This window comes from Branchiostoma floridae, chromosome 9, assembly GCF_000003815.2.
Source record: "Branchiostoma floridae strain S238N-H82 chromosome 9, Bfl_VNyyK, whole genome shotgun sequence".
NCBI lineage: Eukaryota > Metazoa > Chordata > Leptocardii > Amphioxiformes > Branchiostomatidae > Branchiostoma > Branchiostoma floridae.
The window spans coordinates 12,193,610-12,220,565 of record NC_049987.1 but is presented as its reverse complement, the minus strand read 5'-3'; the positions used below and the strand labels follow the sequence as shown (position 1 = coordinate 12,220,565).

Sequence of the window (26,956 nt, the reverse complement as noted above, 5' to 3'; positions counted from 1 at the left end):
CTGTATGGCATGTTGATAAGTTGACAAATAAACTATTGTAGATTTTTACTCTTTTGGATTTCTGACCAGCTAAATCCATTCCTTAAATTCTCACTTTTTGTTTTTTTCTATAGATAAAAGTACTTTGATACATGTTCTTTTATGCTTGGAACTGTAGCCCATTTTACAACACATCTGTCCACTACTAAATAACTGATGAGAATACTTTCCTGCAGGCCGACCGAGGAAGCGGCAGGCTGTTGAGGCCCGTGCTGCGTCGCCTGCTCCACTTGGTGTTGCTGACGGCATGCACCTCAAGCACACCTACGGGGTCAACGCCTTCCGCCACTGGGCCATACAGAGGAATACTGCACAGGCAGACATGAAGGTAGCAGAAGATGGACATCTCTTAACTTTCTGATCTTTTAATTAGCATTAATTTTATTGTTGGTTTGTTTTTTAATTGTATTTTGAATAGTTTATTAATCTTAGCCCCTGTCACAAACTCAGGACCCTACACTGGTTTGCTACCAACCACTCGTCTCCCCAAGCATGGGAGCATTGGGTTGGGAGTAGCCCGGAAGCTATCCTATTTTAGCTCCAGTTTGGTACCCTGATCCCATCAAAGAAGAAAATGACATCCCAAGTTTGATCTGTAAAAATTCATAGATGGCCATTGCACACAACTATACAAAAGACTAGTAGGCAACCTTGCCCAACTGTGGTCTGGAGAAGGTTGTGAAAGTCTAGCCTAGCAGTTAAATGTTGACAAATATCTGGACAAGTTATGATGTAATGTGCACAGATGACAACATGGTGAATAGAAACTGAACAAGTTCTGCTTGTCTCCTCAGGGAGGAGGGAGGATGAAGGAGGATATCCTGCAGATGAATGCGTACGAGATGAACTTTGCCCTCTCACAGTTTGTACAAGAAGTCCGCAAGCCCAATGGAGAGGAGTATGCAGCAGACAGTGTCTTGTACCTCTGTCTAGGTAGGGGATCGTCCTGAGTCTGGATGGTTTTGGTGTTCAACCTACTTGTATCGTTTAACACATTTCAAATTTTAAGGAAGACAGTTTTTAAGAAATAAATTTGCTTGCTCAAGTTGCTGTCTGTTGGAATAACAACAAAACTTTTTTCAGCAGTAGGGGATACTTAAAATAAATGTAGTGTGATCTAAATATGCTTGGGACTATGCAGAGTAAAAATTATATCAATGATCAGTTAACTGCAGTTCCACACCTTGTATCTGCAACAAATTATGCTTTCCCTTAAAGACATCAGCTTTTGTGTGTGTCTTTTTAAAGTAAAAGTCTTGGTAAAGAAATTAGAGAACAAGAGATGAGGTACCAGTACTAACCACACCTGTGCATTGCACCTGTAGGTCTGCAGCAGTACCTGTATGAGAATGGCAGGATAGACAACATCTTCACTGACGTGTACTACATGCAGTTTGTGGACAGTCTGCATGGTCTGCTGCAACAGTACCTCACCAGGGTCAGCCTGGAGGGCATCATTCCTGTAAGATAGGATTTATCTCTTTCTGTCATGCTTTTTTTTTTGTTCAATAAAACAAAGGTGTAAGAACCATCCAGCAAATACAGAAATCATTATACAAGTCATCAATTCTGTGTATGCCATGCATTGTCTAGTTGTTGTAAGAATTTACTCTGAGTCACATTGTAAGATCAACAGCATTCAGAGGTGCTTCTGCTAAGAATTAATCTCTGTAAGGTTGATTTTAATAAAGAAAGAAAGAATTACATGTACATCAATAGAACGTTCGAAAGTCATATCAACAGAAATGTGTGAAATAATCAAATCAACCAAAACGTATGAATGATAATGTTCAACAGAAATATATGAAATAATCATTTGAACAGAAAGGTATGAAATAATAATATGAACAATTTAAATTTAAACCAAGAATATTGAAATATCCTTCACACACCTTTTGGTTTATAAGCAGTGCCCATCTATATTTCAATATGGGCCACAGTCAAGCACTAGGGTACGGAGCTACTGGTAGTTCACTTGTAGTGGTGTGCGTTGAACAACCATGATTATCTTTCTGTTGGTTTCAGTCATTTTGCTCAGAGAATAATGAGAACAAGTATTTTATTGGTGTGACAATACCAAACATGTTGTCCCTCTGTAGTGGAGGATTGAAGAGGAGATCCTGTGGGAGTGTAAACAGCTGGGTGCCCACTCTCCGTTTGTCCTGCTCAACACCCTGCTGTACTTCAACACCAAACACTTCCTGCTGCGCACCCCTGAGGAACACATGAAGCTGTCCTTCTCTCACATCATGAAGCACTGGAAGAAACACCCGTCAGGGAAGCCTAACCAGCGCAGTGTGTACCTCAGGTTCTACCAGCCACCCAATCAGAAAGGTTTGTTTTGATGTTTTTTAGGATTAAAAATCTCGATCAGCCTATTGCTGAATTACGGATTCCTCGAAATACCTAATTTTTTTTCAGTCATAACTAATTCTAGAAATGCTAAACATCATTATCTATATCATCAATTATATATTATATTTGCCAAGGAGGAACATTTTCACAAGAACTGGTTTCTGTATCTCTAGGTTTGTATACATATGACTCAGAAGCTTTAAAAGGAACATAGAAAAACTAAAACATGAATCAAATGCATTGGAGGATGTAGCTGACTGCTGTCGTGTCCAAGTTGGATAGATTTCACCTCTCTTTTAAGTTAAAGAAGAGAACTCAAGTGTTTATAAAAGGTATAAATAATTTGAGATTGCTTGAATGATTGCCCTGAAACATCAGTGGAAATAAAACTGTGGTTGCGTAAAACGAGTGTCTTTACTCTGAGGTATAAATAATGTCTGCTTCTTTTCATTCAGTGTAAATGCAAGAAATTTCTATGCTTAAGACCATGGCAATTGCTGCCTCCTTGTGCATGTTTGTCAGCTTTGTTTTTTTTTACCTGCAGAGGTGTCAGGAAAGAGGAAGCGAGATGACTCCCCTGTGCTGGAGATACCTGAGAACACTGAGATCCCCCTTAGGTGTCCTGTCAAGCTGTACGAGTTCTACCTGTCCAAGTGGTGAGTGGAACAGGAAACATTGACATAACAAAGAATATATTGCAAATGCTACATTGATGATAGTTAGACATCTAGATATAAACAAGACAGTTTTTCAAGCAGCTGTGTAGATTTTGGAAACTATCTCCTGTCAAAAATCATCCAGTTGCTGGAGTTGCTGTTGTCTTGCATAATAGAAATGCAATGGTAGAAACATTGAAATGCTAATTAGTGGTTCATTTTTCTTTGGAAAACCAGTTATGTGAAAACAGTACAACAATGTCATTTTCTGATACTGACTGACACCTCCTCTTCACTGATCTACACTGTTCCCTCTAACTTTCCATCTCCTATCTCTTGTACTCACAATGCCTCATATGGCTTCTTTTCCTCAGCACAGCCCCTTGCTGCTGGGAGATATGGTATGCTGGAGTCTTTACCTCCAGTGTACTTGTACTTCATGACCCTCTCCAGTCTGAATAGTTTCAGTATCCTTCTTCCTCTTCTTAGATACTAGTGAACCACCTGGCAGGTCTATCATAACACAGCAACATCACCAGAACCAGTTCTTGTATCCCATCCCTTACAACCATTATATTAAACCATGACCCGTTTGTTCCAGTCCGGAAGGGATGAAAGGCCGTCAGGACGCATTTTACCTTGTTCCTGAGCGCTCGTGTGTCCCCGACTCCCCCCTGTGGTACTCCCGACAGTCCCTGCCTGAAGACCTGGCCGGCAGGATGCTGACCCGTATCCTGATGGTGAAGGACATTCAAAATGCTCTACAGGAGGCTGAGGAAGACTGATCATACTCTCATTTCTCCCAAGCTTGAGTGAGTATTAGGTTGTGGTGAGATGAAGCTGCTGTGGACCAGTGGTTGGTTGCCCAGAGACAGTTTCTTGTTTCTCATCACCATTCTTAAAAAACAAACTATTTTGCTGTGAAGTCAACTAAAATTTTCTATCAAATATATCTTTAACGTTACAGTTCTATTTCTGAGTGTGACTAACAAGTGTTTGAAATACTCCTAGTTTAGATGTTGATGAGAAACATGGATTAGATTAGTAGTACTAATTTCCATAAAAGTCTTCTCCATGTGTGCTACATCTCCAGGAAATGTCTCATCACAGCAAAGACTTTATTTGGAAAAGCAAAAGCTAACCCTATAAGTAAAAAACAAATTCCCTTCCTTTCTGTAGCCCAGAAAGTGCACGGAATCGGAATGACCTGTTTTACCTGCTGCCTGAGCGGTCGTGTGTGCCTGACAGCCCGCTGTGGTACTCAACCATGCCTGCCGACAACAGTCTCATGGAGAAGATGCTGACACGAAACCTGCTGGTGAAGGAGGTTTGTGAGATCCATGAAGAGGCAGGAGTACAAACTTAACCCTCTCCCTCCTGCTCAACTGCTTCATCAATACAATGTTAAGGTGGCGTCTCACTGCACTTGGGACACTGGTGCAACACTGGGGGGTTCGAAAGATTACTCAATAAATTTCAGAGATACAGAACGAATTTCTTACATTTTGTGTATTTTGTTGTCTTCTATGTCATACTTTTACGTATTATGCAATATCGGAGGTATAAAAAATCAGCACAAATAACACAACTGTGCCGCAGTAGTTTAAAAAAAATAAACGAGCTCCCACAGTGCCGCACCGGTGCCCCAAGTGTAGTGAGATACCATCTTTAATGTTGAAGGGCTAGTTAAGCAGGGAACGTCAAGTTGATTCATTGACTTCGGGCAAATATTGTGTACAGCAGATTTCGGCTTCTTCCACCAAGATACTAGTAGTTTTTTTTAGGTTCTGGTGAGATCATAAATTTATTGTTTAGACATAGAAAACTCACTTTTATTTCTTGTTATTTTTTGGTCATCACTTCCAACTAAAACTAAGGCCACGTTGATTTGATTATATGGATGTCATCCGCGCTCGCACCAATTTTCGGCCATTTCCAAAAAAAAAAAAGTTTTCGACCACATAATAAATTGTGCAAAGCAGCTGTAAAATGAGCACAAATATTCCGTAGATTGAAAAAAAAGTATCAGAAAACAGATAACTAATTCCATATATAGAATGCCAATATGAATTTAAAGTCAAAGAATAAGATGTGAAAGGACGGAAAGAAAAAAAATCTATTGTTGGTTGGGGGAGGTAGCAGTACAGAAAATTCAGGTCCAGAGGATCATGGTATACCATACTATGTGTGTTTAGTCCTATGTTCAACCTTCCTGGCCACTTTGATTTCATACTGAAGGCAACTTTTTTTTTTGGCCAAACTTTTTTTTTATTCGCTCGCTCGCATCAGTTTTGGAGTTCCCGGAGGATGTCATCCATATAATCAAATCAACATGGCCTAATTGCATAGCTTGTATGAAAGGTTGCTAAAATATTTTGTCCTTTACTGTTTCTCTACAAATTACAATGTATGTCAAAATTGCAAACGTTTTACTAGAAACACACATTTAGCATCATCTAAGTTCATTACATTATATAGAATCACAACACCATGAGAAGTAGGAATAAGAAGTTGTTGTAATAGGATATCAGCCACTTTTTTTCATTTATTTGAAATTGCTGCAGTGCCATAGGTCACAGATGGGCAGATGGCCTATCTTGAGTTCATGATGGAATGTAGTTGGCTATCCGGTATGTCTTTGTCAATTCTGCAATGTGCAAAAAACAAACCTTCTCGAGAACTTACACTAACAAAGCTTTTCTGTAAGCCTTAAGGAAATCAGTGAACGTTTGTAGACATTCTACAATTAGAATGGTAAGTTGCAGATGGTTAAACTGCCTCATCGTGCTTGTCAAACTGTATATATAGCTGTACATATTGGTAGGGCTTCTGTAGTTCAGTGATTAAACACTATCTTCAATATTCCAAGTTCTTTATGTATGGAAAAACCATAACAAAGTAACAATGTCTATGATGAGCCAGACACCGACAGGCACCTTGTTTGTTTAGTAATTCTGTTGGGTCTATAATTCATACATTTATTTGGGGCCAAGTACAATAGGATATTTCTTACAGGTTGCATATACAATGTACTAGTAGTTCACAGGTAACCTAGCATGCAGAAGTTCATATGTAGAACAAGTTGCAACACTGTTGCAAGTGTATTCCATAGCCTTTGTTTGTCTGTTTGTTGGTACAGAATTAGGATTAATCAGACCTCTGCAAATGTTCATGTTATCTTTTAAATCAGTTCTAAAACAGAAATAGCACAACAGCCAATGTTACAAAATGTGCTTTGTTGATTCATGATAGAATGAGATGCCAGTATTTTTAATCCAGTATGAATGTTATGATACATGTACTGGTAGCACACCTCCCATATAGACAGTCATATGAAAACTTAATACAATTTATTATGCAAATATTACACGGCATGTTTAAGCCCCAAGCATAGTTCATGTATATATGTAGTTATTAGCATTGTGAATCTGTAGATTGTAATAGATGACCACTCAAATAGCAACGTCTGTCAAGACAAGCAAAAGGACAGTCAGTGTTTTGTTAGCCTGTATAACCATTAGTTTGAGCTGTTCTAGGCTTAGTTGATGTTATGAGGTACATTTTATGCAGCGTTGCACAATAAAGCAATCTCTGTTTCTCAACATGGCCTTGAATATCTTCTCTTGTGATTGCAAGATAAAAAGTGCTGATGACACTTTCTAGCAGCTGGCTATAGCTACAAGAATTTGAGAGCGATGAATCTGAATGGAAAAATACCCAGCTGGTACTTGTAGAGCCTGCATGCTAAGAAGGTTACGTCTTATACTAGAATCTGAGTGCTAAGTGGAGATTATTCCTGGCACACAAGCACTGATGGGAGTAAGAAGGTCAAGTGCACAGAGACAAGGTGTGGCTCTGCAAGTCCAGACCTGAGGGAGTCAGTACTAGAACAAAGGTGTTCCATACCAGTGCTGACTGCTGAACTTTCTTCCCCACGGGTGAAGGTAATTCTGTTTCATAAGAATAAACAGCTGATGGCATCATGTAAAGACTGACTGCCTCAAATAGTCAAGTACATTTACAATTTATTTGTATTAGTTTCTAATAAGGTGGCCACTATAAAGAAAAGGCTGATAAAATCTTTCAGTACCCACTGCAACTGGGATACATTTATTAAAATAGTATATAACACAATGTAAACATTGCAGAGGTACAAAATGTACATATGATGGAACATTTAGATTGAGGATAACATTGTCAGACAAAACCAGTACCACTTTCGCTTACCAAGCCAAATCCAGTTTCCTGCAATACTGTTCTATCCTACATTTGTACTATGACTACTGTCGCTTCTATGATTAACAAAATTTATGTGAGGATGCGTCATCAAGGGCAAAATGATTTACATTTTTTGAACATGAAACGTATTGCTGTGTGAACAGTATGCTCTTTGAATTCATATATACAAATGGTTTTGATTGAAAAAAATTTGTGATAATGATAAATTGTGGCCAAAATTAAAAAGCATTTTCCACGTTTTTCCGTCTGGCATGCCAAGAAACTGTCATGGAGGAAAATGAAGATTATATATATCATGATGATCATATATGGTTAAGGTAAGTCAGAGGTATCATCTTCTTAAAATTGAGAAGTAGGTCCTGGGATGTTCGTCTCCTTTGACAGTCTAGAGTAGCAGTTCAGTTGGCCAAAAGTTACTGTGAGCTTGTACAGGATGAACACACTGGACACACCATGATGTCATCATCAGTGCACTAAGATGTGCTCTGGAAGGTTTGGAATTGTACAGGTGGTTTTGACCGTTTCACTGCCTCCTCTGGTATTTACTCACACAGACCTCAGAGCAGAACTTTTCATTGTTTGATGTGACGACTCTGTCGCCTGGGACAGTCTTCTTGCACTGAAAAAAAGGAGAAGAACAGACAAAAAAATGTATGAATCCATCTCTTTCTGCATGTCCACAGAACCAACAGTAGTGCTATAGACTTCAAAAATCTGTTTCAAACTTCAAGGATCAAAAGGAAAAGAAATATTGCATAACTCACACAGTGACAGAGCCAAAAAACGACAGAATTTGTGGTTTTTGTACGCTTGCTTTGGTTCCTGGACTCAGCACCCTGGTCCTTGTAGAACACTTTGCTGTTATTTCGTGTTAGAGACATCTTGTCCTGGGTACACCTGTTGGGCGGGCGGCCGATGGACTGAGAGGTGCTGCTGTTTTTTCCTACTTGTACTGATTTGGAGGCTTTTCCTTTTGACAAACACACTGCACTACAGTAGGCATGAAGTTTCCCATTAGGCAACTGTGGATGAAAATAAAGTTGTAATGTTTATCAAGGAATATTATACAAATGTACATACCCCATTATCAGCCTATAACATCACTTGCATATAAAATTTATAGTAAATGTAAAACTGTACCAGTCTAAATGATTATCCACAAAGAATAAGTTTAACCCACTACATTTGTATCATATTATAGTAATTTTCAAACAAAAAAAAATTATTCTCTTCACCTTAAGTATAAAGTCCAGTGCCGCAGAGGTGTTCTTACACCATACACAGCATCCCTGAGTAGCTAGTACGGTGTTCTTTTCCTCCAGGGGCTCAACAAACTTGAGAGCTTTGGACTGCTTCTGTCAGAACACAAGTTTGAAAAAAAGAATCAGGAAAAATCAAAGTAGAAGTCACAAAAAAGAATTTGTGTGCAAGTTAAAATACTGCTTTTTTACATTCGCCCACCATTAGCCAATTTTGATGTTTCAATAGCAAGTAACTACTGCAAAATATTTCACATAGAGAACATTTTAAAGCTGACCTGTTTATTTTCAATCTTGGTTTGATTTCTTGACCCTGCACACTGCTTGTTGTGTGATACTGTGTTACCATCTTGTGCTGGAGATGTTTTCTTCTTGTTGTGATTGTACATATAGTGGCTGAAGGAAGGCCTGAAGGCCCCTGATAAAGTACTCATCTTCTTTGTCAATGCTTTCCCTTGTGTCAGACACATCCCACTACAGTATGCCTGGAGATTTCCATCAGGCAACTGTGGAGTAGAAAAAAATGGTGGATATACCTTGTGACTGTGTGAATGTGGCTGTATAGAACAAATGATGCAATATTATTATTCCGACCTCTTCCACAGTGTGAAGATGACTGTTTACCCGTGTCAGTATAATCACCAGAGCAGCAATATAATCAAATACTGGATACTACTCCTACTATTGCTCTGATACATGTACCACAACCCAGCATTAGGGGTGGGTACAGAAAATTCAGGTACAGGTAGCTATATAGGGTGCAGTAGGTCCAGAGGATCAGGTCAATGTCCAGACCTGAAGCTGGACCTAATTATCTGCATGTGAAAACTTGTGAATGGGCAATACTTAAAACAATGGTCCATTTCACTACAAAGGATTCTGTTTGGTGTAGTATCCGACATCCATTGTTTCCTAATCCTATCCGAGTCCTGTAAACTACACAACTGCCCATTTTAGACCAAGTTTGACTGTAGAAGCCTGCTAAAAGTGACTATCAACTCTCCTCTCCTCTACTTCACTCTTGTTCTTTTCTTGTACATGTATTGTTATATGTTATCTGCTCATTTTCGAATTGGTCCAACATCCCTTCCACTGATTTTTTCTGGTCCGATTTTCTTTCTACCGATACACTGTATCCAGCCCTACCCAGCATCCAAGCTGACTTGTTTACTAATACCTGTGTGCAAGGTAGTGGAGTAAGACAGTTAATATGTGGCTCATCGAGAAGAAGAAGAAGCACTAGAAGCATCTCAATAGGATCCTCACCTTGAGCACAAAGTCCAGCTCTGCTGTTTCTACCTTACACGACATGCAGCACTTGATGGTATCTGGAGTTGTTTCTTTCTCCTGGGAAGGAGAAGGTCCACGGTGAGGTGTAGATGATGATGGTGTCTGCTCCACACTGCTGCTCATCTGAAGGTTACTTGTCGCATCCTGATCAAACCCATCATACCTGTACATCCCCATTTGCTCATTCATGGTGTCTTGGTCATAGCACTGGAGTGGAGGAGCAAACCAATAATTTGAATCAGAGGATGAATATTTAAGCCCAGAGATATAAACAATTTAAACAAGGGTCAAAACTTTCAACTTTATAGAATTGTAACGTTCAAACAAAGTATGTGGTTTAGAGTGCAGTGTTACCAGGTGATTTGGTATAAAATATCTCCTACCTTGAGCTTCTTTCCTGTCTCATTGGAAATAGTCTGTGACCGGTTGGACTTTGATGCGTTACTGACATTGGCAGCTTTTCCTATTCTTAGACAATCTGCACTACAGTAGGCTTGTGTTTCATCATTCAACTGCAGATGGTAACAAATTTGAAAAAAAATTAATTATAGTTAGTGTATAGACACTTTGTACAAATTCATCATTCTGTATGTGTAAGCCCAAATATGGACAGATTTCATATACCCGGTATTCATAATCGCTGGACCGCCCCATCCACTACTTACAGAAAGTGCCAATAAGAAACTTTATTAGGCTTTAGATTCCCTGAACAAAATGTTCTGATGTATACTTGAGTAACTACAGAACGCACAGAACGGAATTCAAAGGTTACAGACAGTATGCCCACCTTAAGAACAAAGTCCAATGCTGCACCTTTAAATGTCTTTTTACACAATGTGCAACAACCCAGGGGAGCCGTTCCTGGCTCCTGTTTCTGGGTGGGGAGAGGTTGAGGGACTGACGGTGGGGGTGGGGGTACAAAGCTGGAGCTCACGTGTAGGCTCCTGGCCTCCTTCTCATCCACACCATCGTAACCAAACATCCCCAGCAGCTCATTCATGGTGTCCTGGGCAAAACACTACAACAGACATCCAATGGAAATGAAAAAGAATTTCATTAATCAAAATCCAAAATAGTAGAGAGTTATCTATACTGATATAACGATGCTCATATATCTAGCAAAGAGAAAAATGACTGGATGTTTTAGCTTGTCCCTTAGTTCCTAATAAAGACAGAGAATGGAGATACACATTATGTTATCTCTTGGAAATATGAGTAATGTAATACAAGTTACAACATGCTCCTACCTTAAGCTCTTTCTCACTATCTTTTGGGACCTCCTGTTGTGAAATTTGATGATCAAGTTCAGTCAGCTGGTCCTCAGTCTGGAAGGAGGAAAATGGTGGGGGGGAAGTTTTCAATTGAAAAGTTTAAAAGGAAAAGCCCGAAATGTCCACTGTTAGACCATCTGTAAAGACAAAACTCAAGTTCATTAAATCTATGAATGGGACAATTATTTGGATGGATTATCAGTAACGGGGGGGATCCAATGTCCGGTAACTGTTCTAAGTGAATGCGCATGGCTTTTGTCATCGTACGTTTTACTGAGAACCCATCAAAAACAATTTAAGATCTTGTTAACAACCATATAACTGTGATTTAAGCTGTGCAGACATATGTTTCCTTTAACGGCAGCATTCCGAACTTTACTTTGACAGCGCGCGAAAGTTTTGGCAGGTTTGGACTTGCGTTTCAGTGGAACGTTCTAACACAAAAAAGGGGGTCCAAACTCCGATAAGATAACAACCAATCCATCTCTGCATATCTTTAAGCATCCTATGTATGCAAAATAACAATAAGCTTATGCAATACTATTTTTTGTCACAAATATATGCAATATTTTGAATTACGATGCATATTTAAATACGTTTACTTACAAGGATTACCTCTCACGGTGAAACCAACCTGTCGCCAAAAAGAAAAATGGCGGCACTTTGTTTACGTCTGCCTGCGATTACACTTTTTCACTTTCGGCTTCTGTATTTCCTGCTTCAACCTCGTTTTTAACAGCAGAAATGACTACAGGATTTCTTTAGTCGGTAGGGATCGATTTTCTTGAATGATTGGTACTCTACTGACGGGTTGACTAACTCCATCGTGTTGAGCATCGCTCGGCTTCCTTCATAGGTGATTGGCAAAGATGGCGGGGTTGACAGGGCCGTGAACATGCGGCATAATTCAGCTCCGATTATCCAACTATAAAAGCAAAGACACGGCATAGCTGTGCTTATTTAGGAAGTTTTATAGATAGCTTTCTCATCTGTGGAGGTATCTTTTCACATTTCGTATTTGACGATGAATTATTTAATAGTTTCCCGGGCCATGTTCTCGATATGTTCGCTCGTCAGCATGCACGGAAGGCGTCAAACTTGTGTACTTTTTTCAATCGTTATCTGTTGGGGCTTACCAACTTGGACACATACTCTGACTTTTCAGTTATTTACAACAAGGTTTAGTCCATAACAAGTTGCACTTATTATGTGCAGACACTTATGCATATCTCCGCAAAAATGATTTTAAAATCCTACCGGACTTTGGACCCCTACCGGACTTTGGACCCCTCCTGTTAATGACATTTAACGTTACCTGCAGCACACCAGTATGAACCTTCTTTGATGCAGAGCATTTCTTGAGTTCTTCTTGTGTCTCTTCCACTTTGCGTTTCTTCATAACAGTCTCTGCTGGTGTCCTGCATTCTTCATGAGCACCTTCAACTCTCTCTAACGTTAAGTCTAATGCAGGCATATTTGAAACTTCTGTCCTCCATGCTGCATCACATTGTCTACTGTTGTTATATCTACCACTGTACTTCTCTGTATCCTCTAGGTCTGGTGTCTCGTTTAGTCTGTAGTTCTTGACTTGAACCCCATCGAGAACGCGGCACTTCTCATGATCATCAGCCTCTTGGGGCTCCTCTTGTGCTCTCCTCCATCTTGCTGTTAGCTTCATCCGAGGCATGGTTGGAAATCCGTGGCTTGTTCACTGGCTTGGTAAACTGTGCTGCCGAACCAAGTCTAATGTAAACGTTCTTGTCAAGAAGATCATGTAGCACATCACGACGAACTTGTAAAGTTAGTTCTCATCCCTGATTTTCTTATGGGGTGTCGACCTGTCCATCTGCCTTTGCATCATTTATCGGGGTCAAAAGTGAAAGGTCACCTCAAACTTGGGAAGTGATCACTATATGGGAGGGGAAATATGTCTAAATAACAATGACACAAAAGTAAAACGTGAAATGATCAGCTTAAATTTATCAAATCATTATCGAAGTATATCCATGTAAGTTGTCCCTTGACTGAAGTATTATTGATCTAGGTTGCTCAAAAGCGCACTTACTTTGCACATCCCCGGATAAAAGTGGAATCGGCCATAATATAACGTTACACATTACTTCCTGCATGAGTGCTGATGAACATTCAAAATCTCAGAACACAGTTTTTCGCCTATGGGGAGGTGGTTCTACGACTCAAAACCTATAGTAAGGTGCAGATACAATTTACAAGAATTTAGTATGTTGAAGTTGAGGGTACAACCTACAAAATATCTGAAAATGAGCATAGATTTGCCGGCTCTTTTTTCTATAAAAGACACTTTGATTTGACCCCCAGCGGAGGTCATGGAACTGCAGGAGACGAAAAGGAAGTGCCGGTAAGGCCATGTTGATTTGATTATATGGATGACATCCTCTGGGAACTCCAAAACTGATGCGAGCGAGCGAATAAAAAAAAAAGTTTGGCCAAAAAAAAAAGTTGCCTTCAGTATGAAATCAAAGTGGCCAGGAAGGTTGAACATAGGACTAAACACACATAGTATGGTATACCAACAGTTAGGTGTAGGGACCAGTACATCATACGGGTGCAAAACATTTTTTTCTTGGACCAATCCGAAAAAAGCAGACCTGAAAAAAAATCAGAGGAACATGTTTCGCCAATTACAAAATGGACACACTATGTCGGCAGGCATTTGGGGTCTAATTACCGGGGGCCAAGAAGACAACAAGAGCGAAGTCAAGTAGAGTTTATAGTCAATTGTACCAGGTTTCTACAGTCAAAGGTACAGAGACAGTTAGCCTTTATTATATGGAGATGGGATTTTAAAATGCCAGTGGGAGTCTAATAATCCACCAAACAGATTCCTTTGTAGCAAAATTGACCAATAATACCATTGTTTTGGGTATTGCCTGTTCTCAAGTTTCCACAGACAATAAGGTCCAGGTGGAAATGATCCTCTGGACCTGAATTTTCTGTACTGGTACCTTCCCCTACCAACAATAGATTTTTTTTTCTTTCTGTCAATTTAGATTTATTTTGGCATCCTATGGCATTAGTTATCTGTTTTCTGATCCTTTTTTTTTTCATTCTACGGAATATTTGTGCTCATTTTACAGCTGCTTTGCACAATTTATTGTGTGGTTTTTTGGAAACGGCCGAAAATTGGTGCGAGCGCGGATGTCATCCATATAATCAAATCAACATGGCCTAACAGTATCAAGGCGCAAGTCCACGCCAGGCCGAAGAAGCAACGAAATGACTTATACAGTATCAATACCGATGTATTCCTCTACCATTCACCACAGATTCCACCTCGCTGTTGTACACACAAGAATAACTACGGCCTTTGCAAGTACTGCGGGGCACTATTTTCTGACGAACTACTTTTGGGGACGGGGGTCGCGGATAAATACTGTGTTATGAGACCTCAACACTGGAAAAATTTGCTACGGACCTGTCGAACGGTCCAAAACTGAAATTTTCCCAGATGGACCGACATGGCCCGTTTCGGGCCCAAAATGGCATTTTTGCAAAGGCGCGGACCTGTCGAACATTTTTGGGGTCCGAAACTGAAATTTTCCCAGATGGACCGACATGGCCCGTTTCGGGCCCAAAATGGCATTTTTGCAAAGGCGCGGACCTGTCGAACATTTTTGGGGTCCGAAACTGAAATTTTCCCAGATGGACCGACATGGCCCGTTTCGGGCCCAAAATGGCATTTTTGCAAAGGCGCGGACCTGTCGAACATTTTTGGGGTCCGAAACTGAAATTTTCCCAGATGGACCGACATGGCCCGTTTCGGGCCCAAAATGGCATTTTTGCAAAGGCGCGGACCTGTCGAACATTTTTGGGGTCCGAAACTGAAATTTTCCCAGATGGACCGACATGGCCCGTTTCGGGCCCAAAATGGCATTTTTGCAAAGGCGCGGACCTGTCGAACATTTTTGGGGTCCGAAACTGAAATTTTCCCAGATGGACCGACATGGCCCGTTTCGGGCCCAAAATGGCATTTTTGCAAAGGCGCGGACCTGTCGAACATTTTTGGGGTCCGAAACTGAAATTTTCCCAGATGGACCGACATGGCCCGTTTCGGGCCCAAAATGGCATTTTTGCAAAGGCGCGGACCTGTCGAACATTTTTGGGGTCCAAAACTGAAATTTTCCCAGAACCTAGCGGTTAGGGTTAGGGTAGTTCTTAACTCATATCTCGGGAAGAAAGCACTTGTTTCGAAAACGGTTTTCAGATTACATGAAGGTACCAAGAGCCCTTTTCAACGACTAGACCAAGTTTGTCCGACTAGAACCCAGTCTTAGCCATGTTGGTTCTAAGTACTACGCTAACTCTAACCCTAACCCTAACCCTAGCGGTTAGGGTTAGGGTAGTTCTTAAATCATATCTCGAGAAGAAAGCACCCGTTTATCCCATTACAGGGGTTGAATTTTAACACTCATAACTTGCCAACAACGCAAGCAATCTGAAAACGGATTTCAGTTATCAGCTCCCTACCAAGAGACTTTTTCAATGATAGCATGGTTTTAACGCTTCTCAAAAATGCTCATTTTTTGTCGCAATGACAGAGGGTCAACTTTAAACACCAATTATTTGCCAAGAACGCAATCTACTAGTATCTGTAAACGGATTTCAGTTTACATCTTCCTACCAAAGATTCCTTTTCAATGATACCATGGTTTGCCATTTAAAAATGCTTTTTCAAAAATGTTCATTTTAGGTGGCGGTTACACTGGAGATAACTTTAAACTCCCATAACTCGCCAACAACGCAAGTAATCTGAAAACGGATTTCAGTTATCAACTCCCTACCAAGAGACCTTTTTAAATGATACCATGGTTTGCCATTTAAAAACGCATTTTAAAAATCCTCATGTTAGGTTGCGGTTATAGGGGGTTCATTTTAAACATTCAACTCCCCAACAATGCAATTAATCTGAAAACGGATTTGTTTACAACTGCCTACCAATAGACATTTCCAATAATACCACTGTGTTTATCTGAAAACGCTTTTCAAAAATCCTCATTTTAGGTTTTGAAATTGTATGGTATCATTGGAAAGATCTCTTGTCAGAACGTTGACAACTGTAATCCGTTTTCAAATTACGTGCCTTGTTGGCGAGTTATGGATGTTTGAATAAACTGACAAAAGACAGCCACTGCTGAAAGACAGAGGATCCTGTCTGAAACGCCTGGTTCCGTTAATTGAGTAACTTAATGTTACCTTGCATATTTTATTCCTAGGATATCTAACCATAATGTAGTCATATCAGGTTGTATCACTGATTGGTTTTATTGCTTCAACAACAATATGAACATTTGTTTTCAATATGTTTTATCATGGAATCTCATCTGTGTTGGTAGTAATCATAGTACAATGCTATACTTTCTTCCAACACAAAAGTACACACGGATCAAATTTCCAGCGACCACTGTTGCCTTTGTCCGGATCAATATTTATCACCTTCATACTTCAGGATCAGTATCATTAAGGTGACAGTGAAAATTTTATCCATGTGTAGTTTTGAGTTGGAAGAAAGTTTAGCATTGTACTAATATGTTTTATCATTCTAACCTTCTTGACAAAGGTAATAAATGAGTACTAAAAACAAGCACGACTTTGTGCACAGTAGTATTTATTCCTGGCTGCCGTATAGTGAGCAGCCTCTCCAAGCAGCAGCTCCTGGGCTGGGAGAATTTGTCCACTCATGATTCGACATAATACTTGTATCCATGTAACAGCACCTACATATTACGGATAGGCAATGGTATTGCAACAACCAATAGACACATCTGTACCGAGTATTCATCCATGGTGTCGTCAAGTTACCCTGTCTGCATACAAGTCTGGTTTCATATTGGTGGTGCTACATATATTCAAGCTTCCAAGACAGATTTACCCCACAAAACACACTGACATTGTTTTATTACCGTGTGACATGTTTAGAAAAAAGATCTTTCTGTATGATTGAAGGGATCGTAATCATGCTTCATTAACAGAATGTCGTAATACTGGGACAATGTTCAAAATGTTCTGTTGCAGGTTTCAGCTGTCTTGGATGTAAACTATGTACAACATAGACAAGAGTTGCAGACAGGGTAAGTTGGAACAAGAACAGGATATAACAACAGGATACCACTTACATGTTTTTCATTAGTCACATTCATTCTGAACCACTACAACTAATTGTCTTTCTACAATGTCCTTAACAACACGAAACAAAAATACAAAGATAGATCTAGTAACAATAAAATCAAGGCAAATGTTAAATCTCTCAACAAAACAGTCCATGTATGAAAGGTAGAATTGATTTTGTCCCAGAAATTAACCATGGAGTACGGGAAAGTTTGACGTTTTTCAACTGGCCCAGTTTTCATAATAGATGGCATTAAATTTCTGCCTTTATTCCGCAGCATTACAATATAAGCACGTTGCCAGAATAAAAAGGATACTAAATGTAAAGTACATATCTATGCCTATCCAGCACTTGTCATCACTTGACTATGGCATCAAATCCCACTGAATGATTAAAACATCTTAACATAAACATCTTAACCCACTAAAATAAATAATGGCAAGCAGTATTGCAAGAAAAGGAACAGCTACAGATTTCTGTATACACAAGCACCTTCACAATCTTCACAACTAGACAACTAGCAATGAGATGATTTCACTCCTGTCCCAATCTACCAGTCATACATTAGTCCACACCAACCTCACTTTGATACACAAAAAGTGCATCGACCAGGAAAGACAGGAGATGTTAGTACAATATTTTTTGGGGTCAACAATTGGTGCAAAACTCCCTCTTCTGTTGTAATTTGCATTTTGTCAAATTTCTCAGTCCAATTCTCCTTAATCATCCTCAGGAGCAACTTTTTTCATAGACATCCATATGATCATTTCTGGTATGTCTTTTCAAGAGAAGCTGATGTGAAATACTTTGCAGGATCATTTCTGGCACCTACAGGTTTGCTTGGCACTGTACCTAAATCATAAGTACATCCTTCTGTGCATTCAACATACAGTACTTATTCACAACAAGTACAATCTCTTAAATAAGATACAAAGTAAAGTGTGCACTGAACCGAAGTATTACAGGGGTACATTAAAACTGTACCAAACATACAACATTAGACACACATATAGTGAATCTGACACCAGTCTTGACTTCACATTACTTACCACTACATTCCTTCCAACCACATCTTACCTCAAATTCCATACATTCACAAGTACAGGTCTGATTTAGCAGAACTCACATAATGTGTCACAGACTCTACAAAAAACCTCTCGGATGTCCCTATAAAGTCACTAATAGTGTCAGGTATCAAAGTCTTGAACCCTCCCTACTTGGCTTCTTCATATTTCCATTCCTTACAGCATAAGTCATTAGATTAGAAAGAGAAATACATCTTTACAAAGCCTTAAGTACAAACTTTAAGTCTCCTGTATGGCAAGTATAGGACATCTGCAAGCAACAAACAAATATTCATCACAAGAAAGGTTTCATTTTGTACTGAAAACTAACAAGTACAATCCTAAATATAGAATTTACCTTTAAACAAAGTTTTTTATCGTCAATACATTCAAAAGCACAGGTGCAATTGAGTCAACAGAAGCCACCAGGGCCAAAATGACTCTTTCACCACAGGCATTTCTGTCTTAAGTATTGTCTTGTCAAGAAAAAAGTCAAATAGTGGTATCAAACACATATTTACACCATGAAGATGTGTACATGTATGAAATGGAATTATCCTTGGGTAGTGTCTATAATGCATATGATCCAATGCTAAGGTGCAAGTACTTTCATATGTGAACATACTGCATAATACTGCCTACTTAGTTGCAATTTCCTATTCATTAACATTGTAGGTAAGAAGAATAGTATGTGGTTCCATTAAACATTTACTGGATGTCGTAGATATTGCTGTTAGTTCACAGTTGAAGGAAAATTTGTTACTGTACATCATCGTATTTGAAATCATACATTGAATGGCACCATAATGCACTGCACAAAATCCAATCTTTAAGCATCCCTCAAAATATGCATAAAGATTGCGATTTTCATCCTTGATGTGAAAATGTAATCTTTACACATGCTTTCAGGTATGCTTAAAATTGAATTTCGTGCAGTGATGCTTCATATAATGAACTTGTAAAAACTGTGTACAACATTCTTGACGTCTTGGCAAGAAAGTGGTCATCACTGCATTTGTATTGTATGTGTGGCATGGGTACTAGTACGACAAGAAAGGGTTTTGTTCTGCTGTTTTAACTACATATAATGATTGCAGCTTGTCTAGATACTGTAGGAGGAGCATTGGAGTCGTGATGCTGAGAAGCGTTAGCAAGGTGGACCATTGTGGTGTGGATTACTTCAGTCTTTGTGTGACGTTGGCAAGGGCGACGGCAAAGGCCTGTAGCGCTGTGAACGGATGCTGGAAGTCTAGAGTGTAGGCATTCACATCAATTCTCCCAAACTGCAGCACCTATGGGAAAATAAATTACCTGTCGTAAAATCTGCTACAAATTTCATTCCTTAACAGTTCCCCCTTTTTTTTCAAAATATCAAATGATCACTGCAACTTATAAACCTTGGATCTCAATATATGTGCATATCATTTGTTGTTTCAGTTACTTTAATTGATGACGATTATAAAGACAATTTTCAACAATTTGCCGAACAACATTAAAAAAACAATGGTGAGGTCATTGGCAACAGAGGCAAGCAAAAATTCATGCAAAACTACAGAATTCAAAGTGGTATCTGCATTTGGTAATAGTAAGCTGGGATGGAGGGCTTTACACACAATACAGTTTAATCTAAATTTTGAAAATGAAATACAAATCGTATGTTAACAGGTTTTGCGGCCATTGGTTATCATAATGACTTAAAATCTGAGGTTTGGGGCACAGACTTAGTTATAAGGATAACTAATGGCAGTGTATGAACAGCCAGACAGTGTTCTTTACCTGTTGGCCCTCCAGCTCCACCTGGAAGTTCTTAGCTGACTCTTGTGTCACTCGGCCTCCAAAATCCAGCTGGTACACCTGAAGAACACAAGAGATCAAGTTTCATAATCCTGTGTTTGAAAATGTTCAAAACAAGAGAATAAGACCAGTTTAGAAGCCTAACATATATATCACAAAGCATATGTGTGCAACATGATTCTAACTATAACTAAGTAAAAGTAGTATACCTGTGTGCTCTCGTTCCAGAGCGGTGCCTTGTTGGTTAGCACATACTCGTGTTGTACTATAATCTCGTCTCCCTCACTTCTAGATCGTACCCGCTTACTCTTCCTCCGCGTTAGTCCTTTTGTTCTGAGGGCCCCGAGCTCGTCACCACTCAGGTTACACTCCCCTTCACTGTCTGAACTTTGTTCTGCCTGGGACCTTGACCTGAACTTCACCTTTTGACCTTTGACTCCATGGCTTTTATTGCACTTTGTACACAATTGGTGAATGAGTTTCCCCCCCTCAGCGATTCCCCGCACACCCTTGTCCACAACTCTGTCCTCATACGGCCCTCTGCAGCGAGAGGCATTTGACTCTATTTCCCGTGGGCTTCCTGGTCTTTCCGTCAATTTGATTGACACATGCTTGTCCAGCGTTTGATTGGCTTTTCTTGCGATGCTCTCCCGTGGTTCAAAGATGTCCTCTGGTTCCATCTTGGGACTGGGTGGTCCCCGGGATGGCTCGCGGAGACTGTTCTTGGGGGTAGCTAAAAGCTGCCGAGCCTTTTCACTGATGATGCTGGTTTTGGCTGAAGATAACATGCCGAGCCGTCTGCAGCGGTTTTCACGGGGAGCGAGTGTTAACGAAGCTCCTTCACTAAACACTTTGGTCTCGTCCCCATCATCACTAAACAGGGACGTTTCCACACTGCTGGGTTCGATGATTTCTGTGGCAACCTTTGCCCATCTCTCCCCCTCCAGTTCTCCATCCACAAACATCTCGTTTGCAACTCCCCCATCCCCGTTGGTTACTACCCCTCCCTCTAAGAGTTTCTGTGGTTCCTCTGCAGCTAAGATTTCTCCATCACACTCTGTCTCTCCATCTAAGTCCTCTAGGTTCTTATTAAGTGCCTCAACTGATTTATAAGCTTTAGGAATGGCCCCTTGTGATATGTACTGTTCCCTCTCACTGGGAGAGAGCTCTCTTCTTTCATAGCAGTCCGGTCTGATGCACTGGGCTTCTTGTCTCCCACGCTGCACCTCTACCCCACTCCCATGGTGCACCTCTGAGTTCCCATGGTGCACCTCTACAAAATACTTTCCAGGTAGTGTGATCTGATTGGCCGAGGAGAAGATGTCCTCGTTGGCGAGGTTCATCCGTGTTGTGAGAAGTTCCTTCTTGACGGAGCGGAGGGAGTCAGCACAGCTGACAGGGCAGATGGGAACATCCATTTCTTCTGGAGGGGGTTCCACATTGGAGATCCCACTATCCCTGCACCCTGGAGATCCTACAAAGAAAACAAGACAACTTTACGAAGATCTCTTCCCTATTCACCCCGTCTTCTTCTGAATTACAATGTAGCAATACAATATCCCGGATCAAACCACTGTTGCCGTTAGGATCCCCTAACATTGAATGAATGTCTTCCTTGAAGAACAACACACCTGAAGAACACAATAGATTCAACTAGTACACTTTAGCATACTCATATCTTTGATACAAAAGCTTGTTTTGTAATTACTTCACTGGCAGAATATGAAAAAACAAACAGAAAATGCTCAAAACTTCCTAGCAAGATATCTTGTACAGCACAGCACTGTTATTTTTGTTTGTTGAATGGATTCGTTCTCCACTTCAGTATTTCGTCTCACCACCACCGGTTTGTTAGGGCATCCTCACTCCCCTGGGCACAAAGTCCCGCGAGGGGCATTACCCAGTATTACGTAGATGTAGATGTTGGTACACTTGCCTTCCTCCTCATCCTCACTGAACATGTTGGGGTTAAAGGTGGTGTCCCTGGGTGGCCGGATCCCCTTCCCGATCTCAGGGAGGTAGATGGTCATCTGTCGGGGCTGGAGGTGCAGCAGGCTGGTCTTGTAGTTCACAGCACCCATGTAAGCCGGGAGGAAGGGCGCCAGGCCGTGCACCTTGAACTTGGTGCCCCAGATGTTGGAGGTCACCTCTACTAACCGGTTCTCCTGATGAGAGTTTTGAGGAACGGTATAGCAGTCAGGTACAGTGCATGTCTATAGTTTGTAAGACTGTGTTTACAAATAAAATTTTAGTTCTTTTCATTGACATTTTCTAGCTCAACTACCAGAATGATCTGCTGCCCAAATTTCTCTAAATGTGTTTTAAAGAAAGAATACTGCTGTGTATACTGTGATTCCTAAGAACCCTGGATTCTAAAATAGGGTGCAATTTTCTACAGAATCAACAGAGGGCTCCCCTACACTTCACCATAATTACATTCATGGGAGAAATCAGATGTACATGAGGTGCAGCTACAGTTTCCAACTATATATAAGTCCCCCCCACCTGAGGCAGGTTGTCCAGGTACACCGTGTCTCTCTCCTTCTCGCTACCCTTCCTGCCCAGCTGACCTGGTGACCTCCGTCGACTCTGCAGCTCATCGCTGTCATTGTCGCTGAAATCACTGCCGCTACTACATCCACTACTGCTCAGCCCGCTGAAAATCCCGCCATCATCATCCGACTTGTCTGAGGGAGGGAGGGCTCACTTTAACATCAGAAATCATGACCAATATCCCAAAGACAATCAAATGCTAACTGTCCTTAAAACTCTATTTACTTTATTTTTCTTATCTGGCCAGATGGGTCTGTTGAAATTACCTTCTACGAACCATAATCACAATGTATAGGATTGTACTATCTTCTGCCTTTTGATTTCACATTGAAATTGTCTGGTTGCAACCCCAAACAAGTAATCAACAAACTGGAAACAGTGACCCAGTTAGACGCATCCACTGTCTTTCTTTCAGAAAGCAACCACTGTCTTTCTTCTGTCACTGACAAAAGACAGAGGGTGCTGTCTGAAACATCTGACCGTTTCCAAAATCATATCCAGTTGCTTGAGTAACTGCTTTATGGTATATCTTATTACCTGGATGTCTAACATTCATAGTATAAATTGTATTGGTTATCTATTAAAGAAGTCTTAATTTTTACCATTATTGGGTATTACATGACAACTTTTGTATTGGTCACAACATAAGTCATCATGATACGACATGTACATAGATATTGACAAATAAACCCACCATCCTTAGTGCACACTTCTGGGTCAAAGATCACAAACTCTGGCCTGAGTTTGCTGACTTTCTTGCCCTTTAGTAGTGGAACAAGGCCCCCTAGGTACTCCAAGTACAGTGTGTAGCCGTCATCATCTGTTCTGACCATGGTGCAGTGTAGTCTCTCTGCTCCAACACTGGTTTGACTGACAAATTCTCTCAACTTGCTTGGATCTGGAATGCACCCCTGCTGTTGGGAGAAAATAAATTTCCATCAGGCACTTATAACAAGACATTCACAAGTAAGAGAGAAAGTAAACCAAAACATGCCAAGGGTATTGACAAACAACTTGTGTCATGACAACCAACCTTGATGGTCGGGGAGAAGGCTTGAGTGACGTAGTTCTTGATGCGGCTTGGCAACGGTAGCCTAGCAACCTGTTTCTCCTCCTTGATCATCGTCCCGACAACCTCCATACACAGCAGCTGGAGAGGCGCCACTTCCTTCTCCACCCACGCCACAAACAGACTCGAGCCAGATGCAACAAAAAATCTCTTGTCGTTGTGGCCCCACGTCATGGCAGTGAGCGCTCTCTGTAGGGAACAGGCAACAAAATCAGATATAGCTACAGTCAGGACATCACAGAATTTTGCCCATGGGTGACTGCTGTGGATGATTGGAAGAAGAAAATAGTCTTGTTAGAGAAAAAATAATCTTGTATGATCTTGTGTGTGCTCTCTGCAGGGAACAGGCAGTGAAATTAGATACAGCTAAATACAGTCAGGACATCACAGAATTTTGCCCATGGGTAACTGCTGTGGATGATTGGAAGAAAAAAATAGTCTTGTTAGAGAGAAAATACTGTAAATGAATTTAAGTTCGCGGAGATTTAATTTTGCGGAAGCGGGAAATGGACTTTTCGCAGTGGTTTTAATTTTGCGGTAGCACCATGCACTGTAGTCTCTTGATTGCCAAGGAAAATGTTCGCAGTGGTTTTAAATTCGCGGTGAAGCAGTCGTCGTGAAAATCGTGAACATTAAACCACCGTGAAAGTTTCTGCATTTACAGTAATCTTTTATCATCAATACATTTTAGTGATTTATTACAACTAAACATAAGGCCACTGACCTGAGCAGGAATGTTGAGAGTGAATCTAAGATGGCCGCTGGTGTCGTAGTACTTGACTGCGCTGACGCTGTCTGGGTCGGTGATGTGTCGGTGTGTGCCGCCCACGGCCAGGAACAAACCACAGCTACTCCACTCCAGTTTGGTGGCTATAGGGGGGGTTCAAGGATGGAGAGATCCAATCAGAATGGTGGGTGGATTTTTGCACAAATTTAAAATGTCACTACTGTACAAAGCAACCTGATTCCACTAATAGAATAGAATAAGTGTAAAGTTTCGGATAAACGTATTCCAGTACATGATTGAAGGTACAAAAAATTGAACAGGCTGCATCACTTCAAATTTTGTTGATGCAAGTCACTATCTCAAACTTCCAGGCAAGTCTGCTGTAAGATGATGTACCACAAAAGCTTTATACCAAGGTTATCTTATCCATTTCTTTATTTTCAAACTGGCTGTGGTTGGCTGGCTGGTTGTTATCCTAGCAGACCTTGCTAGTGATTGGCTCTATAACATCACATGACTGACCAATCATGTTGGTTCTGATGAGTACAGGTGCCATGTCATCATAAGACTTCATCAGAGCGACGTCTCCACTGCCGAACCCCACGGCCAGGATGTGCCCACTCTTCATGGCTGCCTGCCGCTGGGAGTGCCTCCTTCTCTGGCCTGAGTATAACATCACAGAGAAAAGCCTTTAGGTTGATTGGAAGTTTTAGCTCGAAATTTCATTCTTCGTAGGTAGGATATTCATCATTTAGAAGGATCTTTAAACTGCTATCATCATCAAAAACAGTTGTATTCACTCTACCTGTTGACTGTATGACATTGGTTGTTGTAAAGGAATGAGACGAAGACATACAGTCAAAAATTAGCTGCAGTTTTCTAAATCTGGCAAGTCCAATTCTTGTGTTTGCGATTGCAGTTTAAAGCCCCTTCTTCAGTGACAGTCTTGTTCAAATTCTGATGACAAGTCAACTGATATACAAACACATGCTGGTGAAAGCAACTTTTTTGGCAAAACTAATGAAAAGCAACTGAAATTTTGAAAGGAACCATAATATGATTTGTTACCTTTCTGTTTGGGAGTGGATGGGCTTTCCTCCACCTCACTCTCCGAGTCGCTGGTGTTCACCATGTGGAACTTCTCCCCCGACCAGGCCAGGGAGCGGATCTCGTCATCGTCGTCAAGGATACACTGTGCTACCATGGCACCGTGGCTGTCCATGACGATCACCTGGCCATCCGCAGTGCCAAACAGCACCTGGGGTAAGGGAAACATTTCAACTCTCATGTACACGTACGTCTTTCTTATATCTTGCAGTTTTGAAATTGTTCAATCAAAAATTATCAGCCATTGTGATAATAGATCGAGAATTTTTCGAGAAGTGATGTTGATATGCTTTTGCTTATTTGTCGCTTAAAAACAATGGGAACAGAATGATCTCCCCCCCCCCCCCCCAAATAGCATCATTACAAAAAAATGACTTGGGAAAAATGTGCTAGATTTGCTCTTGCAGAAAAAACAATTGCAACAGGAATTCCATACCCCTTCCCCCATGCCTTGGGCTTTCTAAGAATGTCTTCAAGTATAACCTTCATCAGACCCTACATAACCCTCCCCACCTGTTTGTCATCCGGGGTCCAGACCCCACACAGGATGTTGGACTCCTCCAAGTTCAACATGGAGGACCAGTACCGCTGCCCGGCCACCGACCCCACCAGCACGAACCCATCTCGGTAACAGATGAGAGCTAACCGCCCATCGTGGCTCCAGTTAAAGTCGCTAACCTGCGAGAAAATCACAGGGTCACGAACATGTCATCTGTTTGCAGAATACACTGGTTGGTAGTAGTAGTAGAGACATTATAGTGTTATATCACACTGCTGGGGTTACACTGCCCCTTATGGGGTGACATACCCTTTCTTTTAGCTGAATATAAGACAGAGATGCACCAGGTCAAGGTGAATGATGAGAAACACTGGTTGGTACTACTGTAATGTAGAGGTAAAATGCCTTTGGGAAGAATGGACAAATTACAATGAGCTTTCATTGCTGTAAATTGTAATATCAGTCTGAGAGCTTTCTTTCTAAATGTTAAATTTGGACAGAATGATTATATGGTTTTTAATATAAGCATAATAAATAGCACCATATACTGTACCTCCTAACTGTTTTCCATATATCTCCTTGTATAAGTTTAACTTTTATGAAATCCCCAAATCATCTTTGATCTTACCAATCCATGAGCTACTCTGTTCTGTTCAGGAATCTGTATGTATAAGGAGACCCATGCTGTACTTACGGGGCTGCCCCTGTCATTGACCAGTTCTATGGACCATCTGCCCTCGTATTTGATCCAGACAAAGATAACACCGTTGCCGTCGCAGGTGGCTAGCTTCTGGTAGGGTTCGTTCCATCTCACCAGAACTACCTGTCAAGGCAGAAAAAAATGATACTATAAGTCAATACTTACGGTATCTATGGGAATGGAAATAGT

The 26,956-nt window shown here is 40.7% G+C and overlaps 3 protein-coding genes across 11 annotated transcripts in view; 1 reads left to right on the top strand and 2 right to left on the bottom strand.

The window, feature by feature from the left end:
• LOC118422470 (zinc finger MYM-type protein 4-like) overlaps window positions 1-4,505 on the top strand; it is a 29,020-nt gene extending 24,515 nt beyond the window's left edge. For 6 of the 7 annotated variants that reach the window (XM_035830070.1, XM_035830074.1, XM_035830073.1 and 3 more), the window contains 6 exons: window positions 216-367; window positions 834-972; window positions 1,365-1,501; window positions 2,139-2,373; window positions 2,939-3,050; window positions 4,230-4,505. In XM_035830070.1, the coding sequence (XP_035685963.1) occupies window positions 216-367; window positions 834-972; window positions 1,365-1,501; window positions 2,139-2,373; window positions 2,939-3,050; window positions 4,230-4,416 (962 nt within the window). In that variant the 3' untranslated portion in view covers window positions 4,417-4,505. Of the gene's footprint in view, window positions 1-215; window positions 368-833; window positions 973-1,364; window positions 1,502-2,138; window positions 2,374-2,938; window positions 3,051-3,651; window positions 3,863-4,229 lie in introns of all 7 variants that reach the window. The other variant, XM_035830069.1, reaches the window with a different exon arrangement.
• Window positions 4,506-5,552: 1,047 nt separating this feature from the next.
• Window positions 5,553-13,264, bottom strand: LOC118422471. 2 transcript variants are annotated; one of them, XM_035830077.1, is made up of 10 exons: window positions 13,175-13,264; window positions 12,425-13,018; window positions 11,086-11,163; window positions 10,626-10,856; window positions 10,222-10,350; window positions 9,815-10,045; window positions 8,827-9,054; window positions 8,525-8,641; window positions 8,054-8,311; window positions 5,553-7,908 (listed from the first exon to the last, which is right to left on the bottom strand). In XM_035830077.1, exons 2-10 carry the CDS (start codon window positions 12,794-12,796, stop codon window positions 7,813-7,815), a joined length of 1,740 nt encoding a protein of 579 aa, XP_035685970.1. In that variant the 5' UTR covers window positions 12,797-13,018; window positions 13,175-13,264; the 3' UTR covers window positions 5,553-7,812. The 2 variants fall into 2 exon arrangements, with proteins under 2 accessions (XP_035685970.1, XP_035685969.1); XM_035830076.1 differs by having other exon boundaries at window positions 8,525-8,644; window positions 13,175-13,263.
• A 3,472-nt stretch (window positions 13,265-16,736) lies between these two features.
• LOC118422648 (tubby-related protein 4-like) overlaps window positions 16,737-26,956 on the bottom strand; it is a 34,326-nt gene continuing 24,106 nt past the window's right edge. The window contains exons 3-14 of one of the 2 annotated variants that reach the window (XM_035830309.1): window positions 26,762-26,890; window positions 26,082-26,246; window positions 25,530-25,719; window positions 24,984-25,124; window positions 24,459-24,604; window positions 23,699-23,923; window positions 23,360-23,579; window positions 22,618-22,799; window positions 22,049-22,277; window positions 20,322-21,586; window positions 20,095-20,172; window positions 16,737-19,610 (exon numbers count right to left, since the gene is read on the bottom strand). In XM_035830309.1, coding sequence (XP_035686202.1) covers window positions 19,494-19,610; window positions 20,095-20,172; window positions 20,322-21,586; window positions 22,049-22,277; window positions 22,618-22,799; window positions 23,360-23,579; window positions 23,699-23,923; window positions 24,459-24,604; window positions 24,984-25,124; window positions 25,530-25,719; window positions 26,082-26,246; window positions 26,762-26,890 — 3,087 coding nt within the window. In that variant the 3' untranslated portion in view covers window positions 16,737-19,493. The remainder of the gene's footprint in view (window positions 19,611-20,094; window positions 20,173-20,321; window positions 21,587-22,048; window positions 22,278-22,617; window positions 22,800-23,359; window positions 23,580-23,698; window positions 23,924-24,458; window positions 24,605-24,983; window positions 25,125-25,529; window positions 25,720-26,081; window positions 26,247-26,761; window positions 26,891-26,956) is intronic. The other variant, XM_035830310.1, reaches the window with a different exon arrangement.